Genomic DNA, 22749 nt, shown 5'->3' on the forward strand with positions numbered 1-22749 from the left:
GTTCTGTTCTTTGGTTTCTGTTGCCCTCTATGGTTCTTAGGAGAACATGGTGGCTGTGGGTTGCCTGGTAGGCTGATATCCTGCCAGGTGTAGCCCCTAGGGTTCCAAATAAAATGAATTTCTTGCTACTGGGTGCTGACACTGAAGCATGGAAATAGACTAAAAGAGGGGTGGGGTGAGGAGATCCACAGTAGTGAAGAAATCAAGGTGTGTAATCAAGATCAGCTTAGAGCTCTGGTAATGGGGGCAAAGAGGGAAGAGAGGCCACAGCAGGTAGTCTGCTCCTGGGCTGGGATGAGACTAGGGTTTGGATTTATAGAAGAGGAGTGATATTGAAACTCTGAAGATCACCAACCTTGTTTAAAATATTTTCTGTGCTTTTGACCTGGGTCAAAAGTGTCCCCTTTTTCAATATTTTCTACTAATATTTCTTTATTAGAGATCTTGCTGTATGGAAGGCTGTAGACCTCTGATAGCCTCTCCTGCCATAGCATTATGTACGTATTATCTAGATGCTACTTTTTCTGCCATATTTAGCTTTCTGTGAATAACTTGAGCCAAAGGTGACATGCAACAATATGAAGACAATAACTTGTTTATTGAGACCAAGACAACTGACCACTATTGTTTCCCTGCATCTCCTGTGAAATCACTGTGACCCTCCATGAGGATCCACTGATGTCATAGGTTTGTAGTTTCCCCTATGAAATCCAGCTGTGGTAACATCTACTTCTTGTTCTGCTCTGACCATTTGTATGATTTTGAACAGCCAGAGAAATATTGAGGCACAATGCACAGACTGTGTGGAAAACAGTCGTCCAAAAAACAGATGATCAGAAGTCATGCTTTCTTTTGTTTCTCAGAGTTTGTGCTCAGCTCCCCCTGCAGTTTGTGACACTGTGTCACTCAGAGCACAGAAGTACACAGCCGAGTCTGACTCTTGGACTGAGGCTTTCTGAAAGTGGAAGGAGGTGGATCCTTTATCATATGTAGCTTCAAACCCTCTTCTGCTTCCCTTGTTGTTAGCTGTTGTGACTTTCAAAAGCAGCTCTGGACCTTCTCCAGGATATTGGACATACCAGAAAAGAGTCGGGTACCCTGTGTCTGAATAAGTGCAGTTTATAAATAAGAAGTCATCTTCTGAGAGAGTCACTTGACCTTGTTTCTGGGTTACTGAATCTCCACGGGTCCTCCCTGGAGGAAGAAGAGGATACCTGTTTCACATTAAGGACAAAGCTCTTAGATGATTAAATATTTTTCTGACATCATAGAAGAAAGAGTGCAAATTTTAAGTCAGTTCACTTACCAAGCACAAACAACAGCATCACAGTCACTAAAGATGGGGAAATATTCATCTTTAGTGTCACCCACAATAATGTTCTTAACTCTTCACAAGAAGAAATGATGAAATGGCATCAAATGATGAACCTGGGAAACTTATAATTCACAAAGATGATGATCTTGTGTCAGGAAACTCCTCCCCCTGGTGGACAGAAACTAAACTAGTGTCTCTTGCATACCTCCCAGAAGGCAGAAATGTGCTCTTATCCTCAACACCATTTGCCAGACACATGTCAGAAGTCAAGTGACCCTTGTCAATATAAAGGATATAAGCAATGGCTATTAATATATTCAATGTTTTCATTCTTATTCAACATGACATGAAAGTTTTATAGTAGAGCAACTGATGGGATCTCGGTTTAGTTTTTACCAGAGTATAAATTAAAGGCAAGAAGTAGATTTTACCAGTTCATATTCACATATTTGAATTTGTGTTAAGGTATTATACAGGCCTAAAGTGATGGCTCAGCACTTGAAAGGCCTCGTAGCTCTCACAAAAGCCCCAGGTTTGACTCTCAGAACACACATAGTAGTTCTCAACCATACATAACTCCAGTTCCAAGGAAACTGACACTCCCTTCTGATCTCCATGAGCACCAGGAACACACATGATACCTAAACACAAATGCAGGCAAAACACTCATAAGCATAAAATAAATAAATAAATCCTTAAAATTTCTTAAAATTATTATGAAATGGATTAAAATATGTTCTTTTGACCTTCTAGAAATTTGAAATAATGGGTTTGCCTTACCATTTACTTAGAAGATCATTGGTGTCTTGAAACAAGGTTTGAAAATAAATGTACAGGACAACCACAACAAAGGAAGCAGTTGTGACTGGCATGCAGGACTCACATGCTGTGCCATGCTCTACATCAAATGTAGGCTATGACCATTTTGTTAACTCTTTTCTGTAAATGTCATTGTGACCAGTGGTGCATGCTGCTGGGAAAGATAAAACTGACTATCATTTGGGATTGGGGAGACATTTGTGACTCTTCCTTGAAGACCTGATAAGGGCATTCCAAGCATCCAGCTCATATAAGTGTCTTCAGAAAGGCTTCTTCCTTCAAGTGTCAAAGCTTCCACTCATGAGTCTGGCTTTCCTGGCTGCCATGTTTCTGCGGAAGCTCCTTGTTCTTTAATTTGGTATTACTCATTTTTCCTCAGTGACAGAATTTGTCATCTCACAAAGCTATTCTTTCTCACCTCTGTCCACGTCTGTTTCCTAATTGTTGTTTTTAACTTATAAATATAATCTGTAAATGACAGTCTTTGGCTCAGAACCTTTGTCTCTTACAGTTCAAGGTAATGAATGTTGAGCCCACTTTGATTTTCCTCACTTACAACATCTGTAGTTGCTTCAGAATGTGTTGTTCACACTGTTTTCCTATGTAAGATGTAGAATCATTTATTAAAACAGCATTTTCTTTCTTCATTCTTTTTTATTTTTACAATTTTACAGCCTTACACTTTTGTACAGATTGACATACTGCATATGTACATCCTCCTACAAAGCAGGCCTCAAATCCCAGGAGAAAGTAGTTTGTTACCCCTACAAATCGTCAGGTCACTATTGCAGCAGTGGGAATGACTTGCTTGTCAGGTTGATCGTTAAGCACAGTTGGGCCACAGCATGGTTTTTGAAGCAGAATATCAGCAACTCCTGTAAGAATCTGTTATACAGAGCTTTTGGATTGCCACACACATGGACATGCTAGAATCAGTTCACACAGAAAGGAGATGAAAGCTTACCCTTTACTTCAAATGTTACTCTGTGTGACTACTCACCAAACTATTCATTTTCCATTGTTACTTAAACCAAGACTTCATAGTGAATAATATATGCTTAATATATACAATAAATATGAATTTTTAAATAACCATTAAGATAAATCAAGAATATAATCTAAACTTTCTGGGTCATCATGGGCTACTTACCATATGTACTTTTAATATCTGTATGTTAGTTTCGACTCTCAAACAATGTGACAAATGTTGTCTTAGAATGTCTGACATAGCAAAAAGGGTGCCACTCCAGCCCTGGTGTCAGGTTTGAAGACAGGCTGCAGGTGCCTGGGCAGCAGTGTGTATCTGCTGCACAGAAGTAGATGGCTGAATCTGCAGGCTGCGTGGCTGTGATGTACAGGGAAAGGTGTTTGGCTTTCTTATCCAACAGAAGGGTGAGTCTTTGGTTCTGCTTTCTTTCTGCATTTGACCAGATGTCAATGATGAAGTGAAGATGCTTCCCAGGCTCTTGCTTATACCAAGGGAAGTAGACTGAGAGACTGTCTATGTAAGTGCAGTTGATGACAACGCTGTCTCCCTCCTGGACACTCAAGGTGGAAGGATGCTGCTCCACCTGCTTGCCTCTGCTCTCCCCTATGCAGAAAGATGGAGAGAAAGGAGAAAGGTTGTCAAGTCATTATGCTTCCTTATCTTTTTCCTGTAGTAAATAGAGAAAACATAAATGAACAATTCTTCTGAACACCCACAGACCTCCCACTAACATACCCAGTCATCTTACACTACTCAACTCACAGTCCATCTGCATCCAGAAGAAAATGAATAAAGCATGAACAGCTGTCTTCATTGCGCTTCCCACTAGGATCAGTTGTAGGTGCTTGTTCTCTAGCCAATCAGGTATCTAGCAAGTTCCAATTGGCCTTTTGTTGTTATAACAATCATACATGCTGAGTTATTTGCCCAGCCAATAAGAAAATACCTGTTCATTTAGAATTCACTAAGACGTCCTTTCTGTGCATCAGCTGAGGTGCACTGCCACCCTGTGGTCAGATTTCTAACTGCAGAAATCTAGTTCATTTTCTTCTTATTAGGAAAGATTCCGCCCACCTCTGCCATCCTCACTCTTCCAACTTAGCTGTGCTCACACAGACTGTGCACCTGCTCAGCCAAGTGAGAGCACAAACTTCCTGCTCACCCATGTAAGGACCACATTGTTGAACTTAGCTGTGTTACATTTTCTGTGAACCAGTCTGATAGGTGAGTGATCGAGATCCCCAATATCCCACTCAATCTTCACATTCCCAGGACTACCCATGGTTATACCTCCTGTGCACAAGCCCAGCCAGTTCAGAGCTCCAGATCTCCATCCACTCACATCTTCCCCACACTCCCTGAAAGCCTACTTTGGGACCTACAGCTTCATACCAACCTAGAGTGCTAAGTTGCCAAGAACCTCTGTGTGTCATCCCCACATTCCAAGGCAAAGCTGGACTTGAACAGCTTTTGCACCAGCACACAGACATAGACCTGAGGTTTATTCACATACTTTCTTTTTTTTTGTCTGTTTTTTTTTAATTTTTATTTTGCAATACAATTAAGTTCTACATACAGGCACAGATTCCCTTGTTCTCCCCCCTCCCATCCCCCTCACCTTCCCCCCAGCCCGCCCCCCATTCCAATCTCCTCCAGGGCAAAGCCTTCCCCACAGACTGAGATCAGCCTGGTGGACTCAGTCCAGGTAGGTCCAGTCCCCTCCTCCCAGGCCGAGCCAAGCGACCCTGCATAGGCCCCAGGTTTCAAACAGCCGACTCATGCAATGAGCACAGGACCCAGTGCCACTGCCTGGATGCCTCCCAAACAGATCAGGCCAATCAACTGTCTCACCCACTCAGAGGGCCTGATCCAGTTGGTGACCCCTCAGCCATTGGTTCATATTTCATGTGTTTCCGTTTGTTTGGCTATTTGTCTCTGTGCTTTATCCGACCTTGGTCTCAACAATTCTCTCTCATATAAACCCTCCTCATTCTCGCTAATTGGACTCCCAGAGCTCCACCTGGGGCCTAGTCATGGATCTCTGCATCCAGATCCCTCAGTAGTTGGATGAGGTTTCTAGCACGACAATTAGGGTGTTTGGCCATCCCATCACCAGAGTAGGTCAATTCGGACTGTATCTCGACCATTGCCAGCAGTCTGTTGTGGGGGTATCTTTGTGGATTTCTGTGGGCCTCTCTAGCACTTTGTTTCTTCCTATTCTCATGTGGTCTTCATTTACCATGGTCTCCTATTCCTTGTTCTCCCTCTCTGTTGTTGATCCAGCTGGGATCTCCCACTCACCCAAGCTCTCTTTCCCTCGACCCTCGCCCTTCACTACCCCCACTCATGTCCAGGCTGTTCATGTAGATCTCATTCCACTTCTCTGTCATTGGGTGATCCCTGTGTCTTTCTTGGGGTCCTGTTTTCCAGGTAGCCTGCCTGGTGATGTGAGTAGCAGTCCAGTCATCCTTGTTCCACATCTAGTATCCTGTTATGAGTGAGTACATACCATGTTTGTCTTTCTGAGTCTGGGTTACCTCACTCAGGATGATTTTTTCTAGGTCCATCCATTTGTCTGCAAACCTCATGATATCATTGTTTTTCTCTGCTGAGTAGTATTCCATTGTGTATATGCACCACATTTTGTTTATCCATTCTTCAGTTGAAGGGCATCTAGGTTGTTTCCATGTTCTGGCTATTACAAACAATGCTGATATGAACATAGCTGAACAAGTGCTCTTGTGGTGTGGTTGAGCATTCCTTGGGTATATGCCCAAGAGTGGTATAGCTGGATCTCGGGGGAGATGGATTCCCAATTTTCTAAGAAAGCGCCATATTGATTTCCAAAGTGGTTGTACAAGCTTGCATTCCCACCAGCAGTGGAGGAGAGTTCCCCTAGCTCCACATCCTCTCCAGCATAAGGTATCTTCAGTGTTTTTGATCTTAGCCATTCTGACAGGCGTAAGGTGGTATCTCAGAGTTGTTTTGATTTGCATTTCCCTGATGATTAGGGATGTTGAGCAATTCCTTAAATGTCTTTCAGCCATTTGAGTTTCCTCTGTTGAGAATTCTCTGTTTAGTTCTATAGCCCATTTCTTAATTGGACTGTTGGGCATTTTGATATCTAATTTCTTGAGTTCCTTATATATTCTGGATATCAGTCCTCTGTCAGATGTGGGATTGGTGAATATCTTTTCCCATTCTGTAGGCTGTCGCTTTGCTTTGTTGACCGTATCCTTTGCCCTACAAAAGCTTCTCAGTTTCAAGAGGTCCCATTGATTGATTGTTTCTCTCAGTGTCTGTGCTACTGGTGTTCTATTTAGAAAGTGGTCTCCTATGCCAATGCATTCAAGACTACTTCCTACTTTCTCTTCTAGCAGGTTCAGAGTAGCTGGGTTTATGTTGAGGTCCTTGATCCACTTGGACTTAAGTTTTGTGCACGGTGATAGATATGGATCTATTTGCAGCCTTCTACATGTTGATATCCAGTTTTGCCAGCACCATTTGTTGAAGATGCTTTCTTTTTTCCATTGTGCACTTTTGGCTTCTTTGTCAAAAATTATTTGTTCATAGGTGTGCAGATTAATGTCAGGGTCTTCAATTCGATTCCATTGGTCCACATGTCGGTTTTTATGCCAGTACCAAGCTGTTTTTATTACTGTAGCTCTATAGTACAGCTTGAAGTCAGGGATCGTGATGCCTCCAGAGGTTGTTTTATTGTACAGGATTCCTTTGGCTATCCTGGGTTTTTTGTTTTTCCATATGAAGTTGAGTATTATTCTTTCCAGGTCTGTGAAGAATTGTGTTGGTATTTTGATGGGGATTGCATTGAATCTGTAGATTGCTTTTGGTAAGATTGCCATTTTTACTATGTTAGTTCTGCCTATCCATGAGCATGGGAGATCTTTCCATTTTCTGACATCTTCTTCAATTTCTTTTTTCAGGGACTTAAAGTTCTTGTCATATAGGTCCTTCACTTGCTTGGTTAGTGTTACCCCAAGGTATTTTATGTCATTTGTGGCTATAGTAAAGGGTGATGTATCTCTGATTTCCTTCTCCGCTTTTTTGTCCATTGTATATAGGAGGGCTACTGATTTTTTTGAGTTGATCTTGTATCCTGCTATGTTGCTGAAGGTGTTTATAAGTTGTATCAGTTCCTTGGTGGAATCTTTGGGGTTGCTCAAGTATACTATCATGTCATCTGCAAATAGGGAAAGCTTGACTTCTTCCTTTCCAATTTGTATCCCCTTAATCTCCTTATGTTGTCTTATTGCTCTGGCTAGAACTTCAAGTACTATATTGAATAAGTATGGGGAGAGCGGACAGCCTTGCCTCGTTCCTGATTTTAGTGGAATTGCTTTGAGTTTCTCTCCATTTAATTTGATGTTGGCTGTTGGCTTGCTGTAAATTGCCTTTATTATGTTTAGGTATGTTCCCTGTATTCCTGATCGCTCCAAGACCTTTATCATGAAGGGGTGTTGGATTTTGTCAAATGCCTTTTCAGCATCTAGTGAGATGATCATGTGGTTTTTTTCTTTGAGTTTGTTTATATGGTGTATCACATTGACAGACTTTCGTATGTTGAATCATCCTTGCATCCCTGGAATGAATCCTACTTGATCATGGTGGATAATTGTTTTGATGTGTTCTTGGAGTCTGTTTGCCAGTATTTTATTGAGTATTTTTGCATCAATCTTCATGAGGGAGATCAGTCTGTAGTTCTCTTTCTTGGTTGTATCCTTGTTTGGTTTGGGAATCAGGGTAATTGTAGCCTCATAGAAGGAGTTTGGTAATGTTCCTTCTGTTTCTATTGTATGGAACAATTTAGAGAGTATTGGTATTAACTCTTCTTTGAAGATCTGGTAGAATTCTGCACTGAAACCATCTGGTCCTGGGCTTTTTTTGGTTGGGAGACTTTTAATGACTGTTTCTATTTCGTTAGGGGTTATTGGACTATTTAAATAGTTTATCTGGTCTTGATTTAATTTAGGTATGTGGTAACTATCCAGAAAATTATCCATTTCTTTTAGGTTTTCCAGTTTTGTGGAATAGAGGTTTTTGAAGTATGACCTGATGATTCTCTGGATTTCCTCAATGTCTGTTGTTATGTCCCCCTTTTCATTTCTGATTTTGTTGATTTGGATGCTCTCTCTCTGTCTTTTGGTTAGTTTGGATAAGGGCTTGTCTATCTTGTTGATTTTCTCAAAGAACCAACTCTTTGTTCATTAATTTTTTGTATTGTTCTCTTTGTTTCTATTTTATTGATTTCAGCTCTCACTTTGATAATTTCCTGGCATCTATTTTTCCTGGGAGACTTTGCTTCTTCCTGTTCTAGAACTTTCAGGTGTGCTGTTAAGTCACTAGTGTGAGATTTCTCCAGCTTATTTATGTGGGCGTTTAGTGCTATGAATTTCCCTCTTAGTACTGCTTTCATAGTGTCCCATAGGTTTGGATATGTGGTGTCTTCATTTCACATACTTTCTTGATAACCATTGAATTAGAATCACTCTCATCCCTCACATTAATAATTGGTATCTCTATTTGAAGGACTGACATATCAACCCTTCAAACTTCATCTGAAACCAACCTGATCTGAGCAACAGCAAAAACAGAAACCAAATTCTACTCAACAAAGACAAGCTACAATATCAGACACAGGGAAAGAAGTCTACATGCCTACACCATATCACAAACACACAAGCATTATGAAAGGCAAAGCAACCCCCACCCCCACAAAACCCACCAGTGATATAGAAATGTTCTCCAATGGGAATTACCTAGATGAACCCCAGGACAGTAAACAGGGACTAAGAGGGTATGGGAAAAAGAAGCTCTAGAAAAATCAATAGCAGGACACAGTTTCTATGAAGTGGAAATGGGAAAAGTGAAGGGGGCTTTAAATGCAGAGTGAGGACAGAGATCAGTGTAGGGGGAGAGGGAGGGAGGAGGGATAAATAACATTCAGGGTGTTTCAAAAAGTCACAGGAAAACGTATTATTTTCTATTTACCCCAAATTAATGTAATATATATGTGTGTGTGTGTGTGTGTGTGTGTGTGTGTGTGTGTGTGTGTGTGTGTATACATAAATAAATAATCAAAATGATGTTATTCTACTTGGGGTGATAATGCTCCCCTAGAACCATAGACTGTTTAGCATAACACCTAGCATGAGAAACCTCATTTCAATTTTTGGTCAGGACAATCCAAGACAGGACTCCCAAAACAACATAGACTATTGCTATTGTCTTTAGTTGTATCAAAGATTTGAGGACAAGTCCCTATTCCTAAAAATATTACACACTTTGGATATAGGACTTGGAAGAATGGGCTATAACTGACCTAGGAGTCTATTTCCTGAGGACTCTCATAGTATCCAGAGATATTCTGAAACCAGCCAAGGAAAAAGGCAGTCAATAGTCCTATCCAGCTGTAATACCTAAGAGCCACAACAATGACCAGCATCCAAATCTTCAATAGTGTCACTTCTGTCTTGGAGGTAACCAACAACCACTGAATTGGACTCATAGCTAACTCAATGGGAGAGAATTCCTACCTGGTAATGTCAGCTTCACCAAACATCCGTGGCTGGATAGGAAGAACTCTAAAAGAGAATTTCGCACTGCCATTTTCCTAAGCCAGTATAATCCCTAACCACATTCTAAATGCTTATCCTTAGGCACACAGATGTTGTGAAATATTATTTTAACTACATAAAGATGTGTTACATTTATTTATGCTATGGAGTATTATTACTTTAACTATGTGAAGGTGTGTACATTTGTTTCCTCTGCCTTTGTTAATGATGTAAAGATGTATTGCATTTGTTTGTGCTGCATTTGTTTAATTATGTAAAGATGTGTTGCTGTTTCACATTGCCTGCCTAAGACACCTGATTGGTCTAATAAAAAGCTGAATGGCCAATAGGTAGGCAGAAAAGGGATAGGTGGGGCTGGCAGACAGAGAGAATAAGTAGGAGGAGGAATCTAGTTTCTAGAGAGAGAAGGACAGAGAAATAGAAGGAGAGCCATCCAGGGTGGGCTGGCCAGAAAGCCAGACATGAAGGAAGCAGGATAGCAAGATGGACAGTACATACATGAGGTAAACAGGCCTCGGGGCAGTACATAGATTAATGAAAATGGGTTAATTTAAGTTAAAAATAAAGCTGGCTAAAGCAAGCCTAAGCTACAGTTGGGTGCCTATGACAACTGATACATGTACAACACAAGCCCTAAGAGAGCATTGTAGAAAGGCTGGTCCAAGATTAGAATGCATTCAGATAGTGTCAAGTTAGGGTGCAACAGAACCATTTCTGCATAACTCCTTGGATTTCACTTACTTTTGGATGAGCTGACACACTCCATCTCACTGAATTAAGATAAATCTTGCTATGAAATCTAGGCTGACCTCTAACTTACAATTTTCCTGCTTCAGCTTTCCAAGTGCTGAGATTACAGGCCAGCACTACCATAACCACTCTGAATTCACTACACTACATCTACGTGTCTCTGAACAATATTCTCTAATAGACATTGCTGATGCAAATACACCCTAACAGAGACTGTAACAGTGTACACAAAACCTGAACAAATTCAAGTCACACAAAATCTCAGCACAGAGATGGAGAAACAGACACAAAGTCCCATCCCTAACCCAGAAACCTTTTGCCATTGATACCTGCTGTGAGAGAGGAAATCAGTTATCTCCAGTGGAGTGACAATTGGTATTTTAGCCACATTCAGAACAGACCCCAAGTTCAGTAGTTGACCAACACAAACATGCTTGTGTGTATGTTGTTGTTCTTTTTGTTGTTGTTGTTATGCTGTAGTGGGTTTTTGTCTTTGGAGAGAGGATGTTTTGTCTTTGGAGGGAAGTTGTCTTTGTCTTATTTTTTTGGGTTTTGTGGATTATCTGAGAGAACGTTGAGCTGGGCAAGTAAGGAGATGAGGAGGATCTGGGAGGACTTAGGGACAGGAAAGAATATAACAAAACACAATGTGTCCCTGGTTCATGAGCCAGCTTTCTGGAGCCCAGTGCCTATGGTAGGACAGCTTTGGAAGCCTTGATGCAGGGAGGAGGGGCTTGGACCTGCCTCAAGTGAATGTACCAGGCTCTGCTGACTCCCCACAGGAGACCTTGCCTTGGAGGAGGTGGGCTGGGGGGAGCCTTGGGGCCAGGAGGAGGGAGGAGAAGTGGATCTGTTGTTGGTAGGTAAAATGAATAGAAAATTTAATTTTAAAAGAAAAAAGTTCAAAAATAATAAAATTGTAATAAAAATACTGACATTGCTCTGTTAGTGTATCTTGGGTTTGGGTGCAATGATATATGATATCCTGTGACTTTTCTAGCATGACCCTGTACAATTTCACTCACTAGTGTTTAAAATGTTATTCTTTTAGGAACTTCCTTTTCAAGTTGTATAGTCGGAGGATGTCAAGTGCTCCTCAGAAATGTAAAACTGCGAAATGAACATGTGACATTTTCTGAATTTGGGAAATGACAAAGCTGACACTTGGGCTCTTACAGTTGTATTTTGTACTGTGCAAAAGCAGCAGACACATCTGATGAATAGTTGAAGACACGGACTTTATTAAATCTAGGTTTGATGATTGTAGTGGAACACTGTTTCTAAAATTATTTAACTCCTAATACAAATGAGTTTTGTGTAAGTCTTCTTTTATTGTAAACATAAACTTATATTTTATGAAATATTATTCTCTCAGATATTTTTTGTAAGTAGTGGAAATCTGATAAAGAATGGCTTCATTATTTGTGTCGTAGTTACTGTTTATTGGTATAAAGAGACAGGGTGACTAAGTACCTTATAAAAGAAACTTAATTGGGGGCTTGCTTAAAGTTTCAGAGGGTTGGTCCATTATCATCATGGCTGGGAGCATTGCAACAGGCTGGCATGGTCCTGAAGAAGTAGCTGAGAGTTTTTACATCCTGATCAGTAGACAGCAAGCAGAGAAAGAGACACTGGGCCTGGTGTGAGCTTTTTAACCTCAAGTCCACTTCCAGTAACACACCTCCTCCAACACTTCCTCCAACAAAACCACACCTCCTAATGCTTTCCAAACAGTTCATCAACTGAGGACAAAGCATGCAAATATATGAGCCCACGCAGTTAATTTTCATTTAAACCAATATAATTTAGATGTAATTGAGGATACTTATTGATGAATTTTATCATTGACTTCAAATATAAGGAAAATTAATTTATATGAACTCAAAGCAGTTGGAATAGCACACACAAACCTACACAAGCCTAGGATACACAAAATTCCAGCATGGCAGCATGAACAGAGAGTCCCACCCCTAAAAAAAGGACATGTTGACATCTGATAGTTACTAAGAGAGGAAGAATCTGTTTTCTTTAAGGGTATGGCCCCAGTAGGCCAACCCCACTCCAGCGAAGATCACACATCCATGAGGTAAGGACAACACACACAGTACTTGAAGGTTTTGTTTTTTCCCAAAAACAAAGAGAGAAAAGCTGGAAAGTAAGGACGAAGGGTGAAACTGGTAGGAACTGGTAGAGAACTGAATATGATCAAAGTGCATTGTATGAAATTCTCAAAAAAAAACTAATAAAAGTCCCATTCTTCTGGATAATTGAAAGATCTGCAATTTACTGAAACACTGGGTCATTTCTTTTCTGTTCCCTGAACAGCACCTCTGTTTGATGCCTTTGTAGAACAATAATTAAAGAGCAGTGAACCCTGTGCAGTGGATCTACCTGACAGTACTGTGAACCTTGTCATCTTTGTCAGTTGTCCCAGTACTCTTCATGAGAACTTCTTCCTGAAAACGGGAATCTGTAAGGAAAGGGTGCAATGATGTGAAACAGCAATCCTGAACTGTCTGTGTTAGTGGAGAGGACAGAGATACAGCATAAATTGGAAACCCCACAGCTGTGCAAAGCCTCCTGCAGAGTCTCCCTGTGACAGGGCTGTAGCTGCACACCCAGCTGCAGTTTGGGGCCAGGCTGCAGGCTTGCTGGGAGCACTGTGCATCAGCAGCACAGAGGTAGGTGCCTGAGTCCTCCAGCTGGGCATCTCTGATGTGCAGGGTGCTGTAGCGCTCCTTGGAGTCGAATGTTGACTTTAACCTCCCATTCATCTTTGTTCCTGAAGCCATGAAGAACACCCTGAGTAGGCTGCCCCCGGGATTCTGCCGAAACCACTGCATACTGCTCGTGGTGGTAGAAAAATTGCATCTCAAAGCAGAACCGGCTCCCTCCAGAAGACTCAGAACTGGAGGATTCTGCTCCACCTGCATCCCTCTGACCCCTGCTCAGAGAAAGGAAAACAAATCATATGACAGACAGTCCTTCCTTAGTTTCCACACTTTCAGATATCCCGGGAGACAGCCATGAGGAGCTTTGGGTCAGCTTTGTTCTGCTCCTCCCACTGGAGCTGTGGAACACCCCTAACCCATCTGGGAGAGCCACAACTCACAGTAAACCTGCACCCACAGCAGCCCCAGCACAGCTCCCAGGCTCCTCTCCATGGATCCTGTCAAACTGCTGAGACTCCTTCACCCCAGTTCCAGACCGTGTCTAGCTTAGTTTCAACAAGCAGCAGGCTCTCCCTCACCCACTGAGCACCAATAAAATCTGAGCTCTTTCATCTTGATAGAAAACCACACCCACAGCAGCCCAGTGAGACCTCACAAGCTGTGGATGAACACAGCGAAGGGAAGCAGGAAGTCATGCCACCTACAGCTTGAAACTAAAGAGTGTTGGTTGGGTTGTCCTGTTTGTTTGTTTGTTTGTTTGTTTGTTTGTTTGTAACAGTTAAAGTAAGAGACATTTGAGAGAAATTGAGAGGAGGGGATGATATATCAGGTAAGAGCCGAAGTCTCCGCACATCACAGAGCATAAAAGGACAGAGAGAGTAAGCCATTTCTTAAATTCCATAATTTGACAGAATTTGAGAAATCAGTTGTATGAAAATTCTTATAAAAAAAAACTCATTAAAGGAGTGCAATTTGTGCTAGAGAATAAATACACTGTTGAATTCAGCAGATCACCATCTGCAAAGAAAATGTTCCCAATGAAACTTTCATTTGTTACAACAATCAGATTATGAACACAACATTCACCCTGATTCATTTTCCACCTCTGTCCTTCTTCAATCCCTTCCCCGCACTCACACATTGCTGGTCAAGTTCAGTGCTGTTCTCCGTATTTATTTTTCTTCTATTTTTGTGCCTTGTTACTTTTCCTTGCCCCAACTAATTATTCTTGTTCCTCTTAGTCTGAGAGGAGACAATGAAAAGTTTGGCTATCATAGGTATTGGAATAGTTTCTGGGTCCGTGAACTCTGGAGATTTTCATCATAAAATCTTAAAACTTAAAGTCATGGAGTTAGATGTTTTCTTTTGAGCTTGGAAAACGTCACACTGACAAGTAAAATTCTATTTCCTTATCTCTCGTCAAGAAATCATCCTCACAGTGGATCTCCAGGCTCCTCTAGGTTTATAGTTCCACAGCACAGCACAGCTACAAACCAGAAACAAACTTTGCCATCTGTGACTGACAGCCTCAAATGTTCTCTGGTCTCTTTAACCACCTAACCCTTCAGACACTTCAGAAAGTCATTTCTGGGAAGCCTGCAGTGCCCCCTAGTGGACCAACACCGTCAGCAAAGGTGACTTCAGGCCATAACTTCATATGTCACACAAAAGCAACCCCCTTCCCTCCTTTAGTTCCTGATGGAGGAAATGCAAGATAGTCAGAAGACATGACAGTCTAGTTGGAGTGGAGATTAAACAAGAACCACTTTTAAAGTAATACAACATGGAGATTAAACCTCTAAATAAGCCGATATTTATTATCATGTGCTATTTATTAGATTTTTATAATTTAGTTAAAAATAAATCCATAAGCATTGACTGAAGTTTTACTGAAAATGAATAGTAAGAATACATGGAAGGGGAGGAGACACTGGTTTACTCTCTAATGAAGAAGACTAAAATACAGGGATCTGAATAAAACAAACAGGATCTGTAACTAGAGTTTTTCTGCCTTGCCCACAGTCAGGACAAATTTTTGTCACCTGCCAGTCCCACAGCCACTCAGATCCAACCAAGTAAACACAGAGACTTATATTGCTTACAAACTGTATGGCCGTGGCAGGCTTCTTGCTAACTGTTCTTATAGCTTAAATTAATCCATTTCTATAAATCTATACCTTGCCACATGGCTCATGGCTTACCGGCATCTTCACATGCTAATTGTCATGGCTGCGGCTGGCAGTGTCTCCTTCCGCCTTCCTGTTCTTTCAATTCTCCTCTCTGTTAGTCCCACCTATACTTCCTGCCTGGCCACTGGTCAATCAGTGTTTTATTTATTGACCAATCAGAGCAATTTGACATACAGACCATCCCACAGCAAGGATCAGGGAAGAGTGTAAACTGAGAGTTGTGTGATCCCAGGAACAGGAGAAATGCCCACATGCAGATGGTCAGACTCTGAGGAAGGCAAGCACAGTTTCTTCCCACACTCACATTTATGGAAATAATGGAAAATAATTGGTATAAATCATTGATGGCTTTCATGATTTTATTGGTGATTATATAAAAATGCATGAGAACATGAACTATCAAAATAATAAAACATTGCATTATGGCTAAATTCCTCTAATGTTATCCTTATCCATTCTGGCTATTTCATCACTCATACTCAAACTCTGTCTTCCTTTTTTCCTTTTGAGAGTTAGGCTGCCAACAGTTTTGCTGGAGATTTATATTCATGGGCAAAAATATGTGAAATAATAGAAAATTTATACTAGTCTATTTACAGTATATATTCATAGAAAGTGATATATTGAATGCATACCTTTTAGTAAAACATCACTGTCTAGACATGACCTGACCAAGGACAACAATAATACACATGCCAAAGTGGATGGACAAAGACCACACCTTAGCCCTACACACATACACACACACACACACACACACACACACACACACACACACACACACACACACACAAAGAAAAAGAAAAAAAAGAAAAGAAAAAAACTACAGGCAATTAATGATTGCTGAGAGTCAGAGAAACAGTATTCCACAGAGAATAGGGCAACAGTTGGTTATTCAATACCAAATAGTCAGCCCTGAAAATATACATACAAGTAACATTTTATAAACTGAGAAAGTTATATTCAGGAATATATATACATACACATGGACAACATGTACATACAAACATATACCTTTATTTATAAAAGGCATTGAATTTCAAAGAGAAGAAAAGAGAGGTAACGTGGGAAGATTTGAAGGGAGGAAAGGTGAAGGAAGAAATGATGTAGTTATACTATAATCTCAAAAAAAACAAAAGTTATAAAAATGTTGTAAACTGTAATAATAAGTCTTGTGGGTATACATTAGCACACATAGGGCATACTGCTCCCTTGTATCATCTTCTACTGATTAGCACAGATACTGCTGTTTATCTAGCTAGGGATCCAGCATCATCCCAATTGCTTAAGGATCCTCTCTTAATTCACATGTAGCATGCTTTTCTCTTTATTCACTAGCATGTTTTTCTACCAGAAGAGACAAGGATGAAGCAAAAGGAAAGTCCCTGAGGTCAGAGGGGACTCATGCTCTCAGATGGTGTGATGGCTTTGTTTTTATTAGTAATTTTTGAATTTTTAGCTGTAATTTATCAGTTACCTTGAGGAACTCTAAAGTTATTACATTGTGTATAGCTTTGTGCAGTATCGGTAAGCAGACACTGAGATGATTCTTATGATAGAAGACTAGGAAAGGGAAAAATATAAATGGAGAATTAACAAATACAGTTTCATAGAACAACCCTGTGGGAAGAAAAAAGGACAGCATGATACAGAGGGAAACGTACAGTACTGAAGCAATTCATGTATACAGACATCTAACCTAAGACTGATTATTATAAGACAAAAATATACATTGTATGTTCTAAAGTGGTAAAGACACAAGTATTTGTCAATGTGACAGAAGATAGGACTACAAAGGAGGAAATAAAAAAGCCAAGAACATACTCACTTGAGAAAAGTCTCAATTAGAAATTTTTTAGATCATATTGGCCTGTGGGCATGTCTGTAGAGGATTTTCTTTGTTACATAATTGATGTGTGAAGACCCTACCTGGAATTGGATGGCAACATTCCCTCCTCTGGGACCTTCAACTGTAGACAAAGGTAGCTGAGTAATAAGCAACCTCACATTCAATTCTCCACATCTCAACATCCTTAGTGATGAGACCAACTCTTTTTAGTGCTAGCTGCCTTGATTTCCCAGCTGTGATGGTCAATAACCTGGAATTGTGAGTTATGAGAGATCCTTTCTGCCCATGTTGCTGCTTGACAGGATATTTTGTCCCAGCAACAGAAAAGACAGACACTGGCGCCAAGGAAGTGGGGTCATTACAGTGACAGATCTGACCAAGTGGCTTTTACATCTTTTGACGATTTTGTGAAAACATTTGGTACACTGGACTAGAAAAGTTATTAAATGCTGGAAGCAAAGCTTTTAGCCATTCTTGTGGGATCATCTGAAAAGAATGCAGAAGTGGAGGCCTAGATCATGTAGTTTTAGAGAAGAACAAGAACTTCATTGGGATCCCTTTAAATTGACATTGGATTCAGGGAAGGAGAGAAGCAACTGAATTGTAAGTTTCTGCTCTTTCAGTCTAGTACAAAGCCTGCTCATTCATGTGTATGTCCAAATGACCACACTGCTAGACAGCCTCATTCATGAAGAAACTGGTGGGAAACATAGAGACAACAATGATGTATGAGGGACACCCTGTTATCTCCTTCTACATTCTTAAATTTAAACCAAGCCCGACAAAATGTCACCAATTTGTAAGAGTAGATAATAGTTTTTCTTTTCACAGATGGAAGACATGTCAGCAAGCAGTAGCTGGAGCAAGAAGCTGAGTGATAACATCTTTTCCCACAGCATGATGCAGAGAGAGGGAACTGGAAGTGGGTGAGGCTACAACTCTCAAAGCCCAGGCCAGGGACTAACTTCCTCAGCAATGGTACACTTCCTGAATGTCTCCTCAAACAATGCTACCAACTGTGGACAAAGTGTTCAATAATGAGAATATGAGGAACATTCTCATTCAAACTACCACAGACCTATAATAACAAAACCAATACTCAGATTGGAACCTTATATGTATTCTTGCCAAAATGTCATAATTCCTGGGAATTATACAATAAAACGCTGAGCAAATTTTTTAATTTTTTTATTCTAGAACACCGTTTATTCTTCCTCAATGCCTTTTCAATTTTTCTTTATTATTGAAAATGCCATACATATACACAATGGTATATCACATTTATCCCCAGTTTCCCACATCCAATCCATATATATAGTTACATATATATCCTCCCTAACAAGCTCCTCTCCAAACTTCCTGACTTTTTTTTTAACCTACTAAATCCAGTTAGCGCTACCCACATATCCATGATGGGAACATCCACTGGAACACTGGAAACTCACCAGTGGTCATATCCTTAATTAAGAATGATTTTCTTATGGGGTTGGAGAGATTGCTCAGCAGGTAAGAACACTGGCTGCTCTTCCAGACGACTTGAGTTCAGTTCCCACAACCCACATGGCAGCTCACAGCTGTCTGTAACCTCAGTTCCAAGGAACCTGAAACCCTTACACAGGCATACATGCAGGCAAAATACCAATGGACATAAAATTTTAAAAATTAAAAATGATTGACTATCCCTTCGTTTTTGTCTATCTCCTATAGTAAACTACAATGTCTTGTGGGTATATACTTCAGAATGTTTCACATTTTTCTTCCATGGTTTGAAAATATTTGTTTAGAGTCTCCACTTGTAAACATGGAGAATTGTAGAAAATCATGATTATGCTCCATACTTTCAGTAAATGTGTCTGTCTGTTAAAAACCCAAATGAAATATCCAATCCCTCCTATCTAGGGTTTTCTGAACCCATAGACTACATAAACAGTGTTCTAACATACAGACCACAACTTCAGCTTTACAATAGTGAAAGTTTTAACCCCATTTCATAGGTGTAATTCAATCTGTTGCAGAAACTTATTACATCAGACATTTTCCTGGACTTGGCACTCAAGCCAGGTAAAATCCACTGTGCCCAAGGACCAGAAAAGAGGGTGGTAATAAGATCTTCAGTGTCTTCACACTTACTCACATACGTATATCTAAGGCCTGTCAATGTGTCTTTGAGAGGCGATCTATGGAGGTCTTTGTTCTCCAGGACAAATCCCACTGGAGTCTAGAACACATTAAGGTTCCTTCTACACCAAGAAAGAATAAAAGAAAGAGAGAGAGAGAGAGAGAGAGAGAGAGAGAGAAAGAGAGAGAGAGAGAGAGAAAGAGAGAGAGAGAGAGAGAGAGAGAGAGGGAGGGAGGGAGGGAGGGAAGGACGGAGGGAGGGAGGGAGGGAAGAAGGAAGGAAGGAAGGAAGGAAGGAAGGAAGGAAGGAAGGAAGGAAGGAAGGAAGGAAGGAGAAAAAATTACTCATTCAGTACACATACGTCAAGATTTATACAGCAATGAATCCTTACACAGAGCTTACACTATAAAAGCAACATAAACCCTCTCTTTGATCTCTCTACCATACAAGTTCTGTTGTTGTTGCTGTTTCATCCAGTTCTCACACTCTCACTCTGATCCTTCCTTCAGCTCATCATACATGGAGTTGTTTAATGTAGGTGTGTGGTTGCAGCTGAGAAAAGCAATGCAGTGAGAGCTGTAACTAAAACATAGTTATATATCCGTAACTATAAAGTTAGTTGGTTTCTTTTTTTTTTTTTTTAATCCTGGCATGGTCAGAAACAGATGGCCTGGGAATTGAACCCAGGTACTCTGGAACATCAGTCAGTGCTCTTAACTGCTGAGCCATCTCTCTCATTTAAACTAGTTAGTTTCTCACTTACCACTTTCTCAAGACAATTTGATGACTTTTTCAGTTGTGTTTTGTTAGTGCATTCCAAATATGATATCCAAATGTCTTGAGAGACTAAAGAAAAAGAACATCCCTTACTAAATCTAAGGGATCTCTGTTAATGTATGAAACATTTTAATGTATTGATACATAATAAAAATCAGAAACATTGAATGAACTTGTGATAAAGCTTCAGTGAGCTCCAGGGTGAATATGCTAAGTGAGGGGACCATTTCAGCACTACAACTTAAAAAGTAGTAAATGGAGATACTTATGGTGGCTCAGGCCTGTAATCCCAGGTCTCAGGATGGTGAAACAGGAGATCAGGAATTTTAGGCCACCTTAGGCTCCAAAATAAAATTCTGTCTCAAAAATAAATGAATTAATGAAAATACATACAAGAAAACAATGAATGAGAGAGCTAACTGAGCAAAGAGACAACTGCAAATGAGAGAAAATCTTGTGAGCTAGTTATCTGACAGAGGATTGACCCACTAGACAATGAAAGCAATCAACCAAAAATGAGCTATAGAAATGAACAGAGAGTTCTCAAAAGAAAAAATATAGATAGCCAATAAATGAAGCACTGAACATTCTTAGTCATCAGTGAAATGGAAGTTAAACTAATATGACACTCATCTCACCCCATCCAGATTAGCAATCATCAAGTAATCAAATGACAGCAAACTCTGGTGAAGGTGTTGGATGTTGGGAAATACGGAGCCTTCATTCACCATGGGCAGAAGCACAAACTGGTGTAACAACTATGGAAATCAATGTATGTAAAGCATTCTCAGAAATCTAAAAGAGGAAGTGTTGTAGGGTCCAGCTTTGTAATTCTTGCATATATATATGAAGGACTCCACACACTACACAGAGATAACTGCTCAACAATGTTTGTTACTGCTCTAATCAAAATTTCTAGAAAATGAAGCCAGCCTAGATGCTCATCAACAAAAGGATGGATAATGAAAATTTGGTGGAGATTTTATTAATATATATGGGACACAGTCAAAAGAATGACACATGGTGAACAGAGCCCTGAGGAACTGGGAGAGAGGCTGCAGGAAAACAGGCAGAGGGCCTTTTACCTCAGGTGCGTTTTGTTCACAGGACTGTTCTTGGACATGATTTCGTGCCTCCTGTGTTAAACATTTACATTCAGTTAATGACATGTTTAGTGCTATAGCTATGACTTGGATGTCAGATAATAGCTATAGAACCCAATCTGGTCAGTGCACCCTGAACCTGGATATGGCTTCTGCCTTGCTTTCATGCTTTCCCAGACAGGTATGTGCCAGGGAACTGTGTTTAAATTGGTCTGTTCTAATCTCAATGTCCTCTGCTAATAGAATGTGTCCTCTCTTTCATCGATTAGACCCCAGGAGCTTGGTCTGGTGCCCGGCCATCTCTGCATCTGTTTCCATCAGTTACTGGATGAAGGCTCTATGATGACAGTTAGGGTATTCACTAATCTGATTACCAGAGTAGGCCAGTTCAGGCACCCTCTCGACTATTGCTAGTAGTCAAAGGTGGTAAAACGTACAGAGATGGCCAGCCAAACTAGTGGACCAATAGCTGTGGAGCCACCATGGTACTGGACTAGGCCCTCTGGATAGGCAAGACAGTTGTTTAGCTTGAACTGTTTAGGCGGCTCCCAGACAGTGGGAATGGGATCCGTCCCTGGAGCATGAGCAGACTTTTTGGAGCCCAGTGCCTATGGTGGGACACCTTTTGCAGCCTTGGTGCAAAGGGGAGGGACCTGGACCTGCCTCAACTGAATGTACGTGGCTCTGCTGAGTCCTCATGGAAGGCCTTGCCTTGGAGAGGTGGGAATGGAGAGTATATTGGGGGAAGGCTGGGGATCGGGAGGAGGCAGGAGAAATGGATCTGTGCTTGGTTTGTAAAATGAATAGAAAATTTCTTAATAATAAAATTAAAACAAAAATTGGTCTGTCCTGAGAAAGTTCTGAGAAAGGGCTCCTCTGTTAATATTTAGTATGTGCTTATTGGCATTTGCTTACATTTTTCTGGTTGCATTTTCATGAACTTGAACAACCTTCCTTGGATCACTGCTTTCTTTGTTACATTTGTGTATAAAAGTAAAATAAAACTGAGGTAAGGTTGTCTACAGCACTAGACTGTTATCCACCCCATTTTTCAGGTCTTCCAACCCTAGGTCCAACAGACAAGATCTGCACAGGTCCGCCAAAAATTCAACAATATATACATATACATGAATATTATTCATCAATAAAAGAAATGAAATGATAGAATTTGCATGAAAATGGATGCAGTTGGAAAATTCTATACTAAGTGAGTTATTCCAGCCTCAGAAAGATAAACACATGCAAACCTTAGCTTCTAATTTTTATCTGTACGTATTCATGTGACTGACTATGTGTAAATGCCAAGAAGCTAGAAAAAAAGGCAATAAGAAAGATGAGTGTGAAAATAATAGAACATATGATATAGAAGTGGAAGGGGGGATACTGGGAGCAAGTATGTCATTAAGAATGGGGACTAAGAAGACGTCAGAGGAAATTAGCTTGGGGAAGTGTATGTATGAAACTGCCATAGGAAAAAAGTGCTACTTTGTAAGCAAGTTTTTCAAAATTAGAAAACAAATATTTTATTAATTGAAAAGTTTTAAAAAGAAAGCAAGTCACACAGCTGTAGAG

General features: G+C 40.4%; 3 gene segments (V, D, J or C); all 3 read right to left on the reverse strand.

The window, feature by feature from the left end:
* Positions 1–859: 859 nt before the first annotated feature.
* LOC131919023 (T cell receptor alpha variable 9-2-like) lies at positions 860–1355 on the reverse strand. The segment is given in 2 exon segments: positions 860–1194; positions 1307–1355. Coding segments are annotated over 2 exon segments (384 nt in total).
* A 1941-nt stretch (positions 1356–3296) lies between these two features.
* Positions 3297–3936, reverse strand: LOC131920025 (T cell receptor alpha variable 13-1-like). The segment is given in 2 exon segments: positions 3297–3725; positions 3885–3936. Coding segments are annotated over 2 exon segments (468 nt in total).
* An 8919-nt stretch (positions 3937–12855) lies between these two features.
* LOC131919024 (T cell receptor alpha variable 22-like) lies at positions 12856–13632 on the reverse strand. The segment is given in 2 exon segments: positions 12856–13412; positions 13581–13632. Coding segments are annotated over 2 exon segments (609 nt in total).
* Positions 13633–22749: the final 9117 nt, after the last annotated feature.

Source organism: Peromyscus eremicus, chromosome 9, assembly GCF_949786415.1.
Source record: "Peromyscus eremicus chromosome 9, PerEre_H2_v1, whole genome shotgun sequence".
NCBI classification, from domain to species: Eukaryota; Metazoa; Chordata; class Mammalia; order Rodentia; family Cricetidae; genus Peromyscus; species Peromyscus eremicus.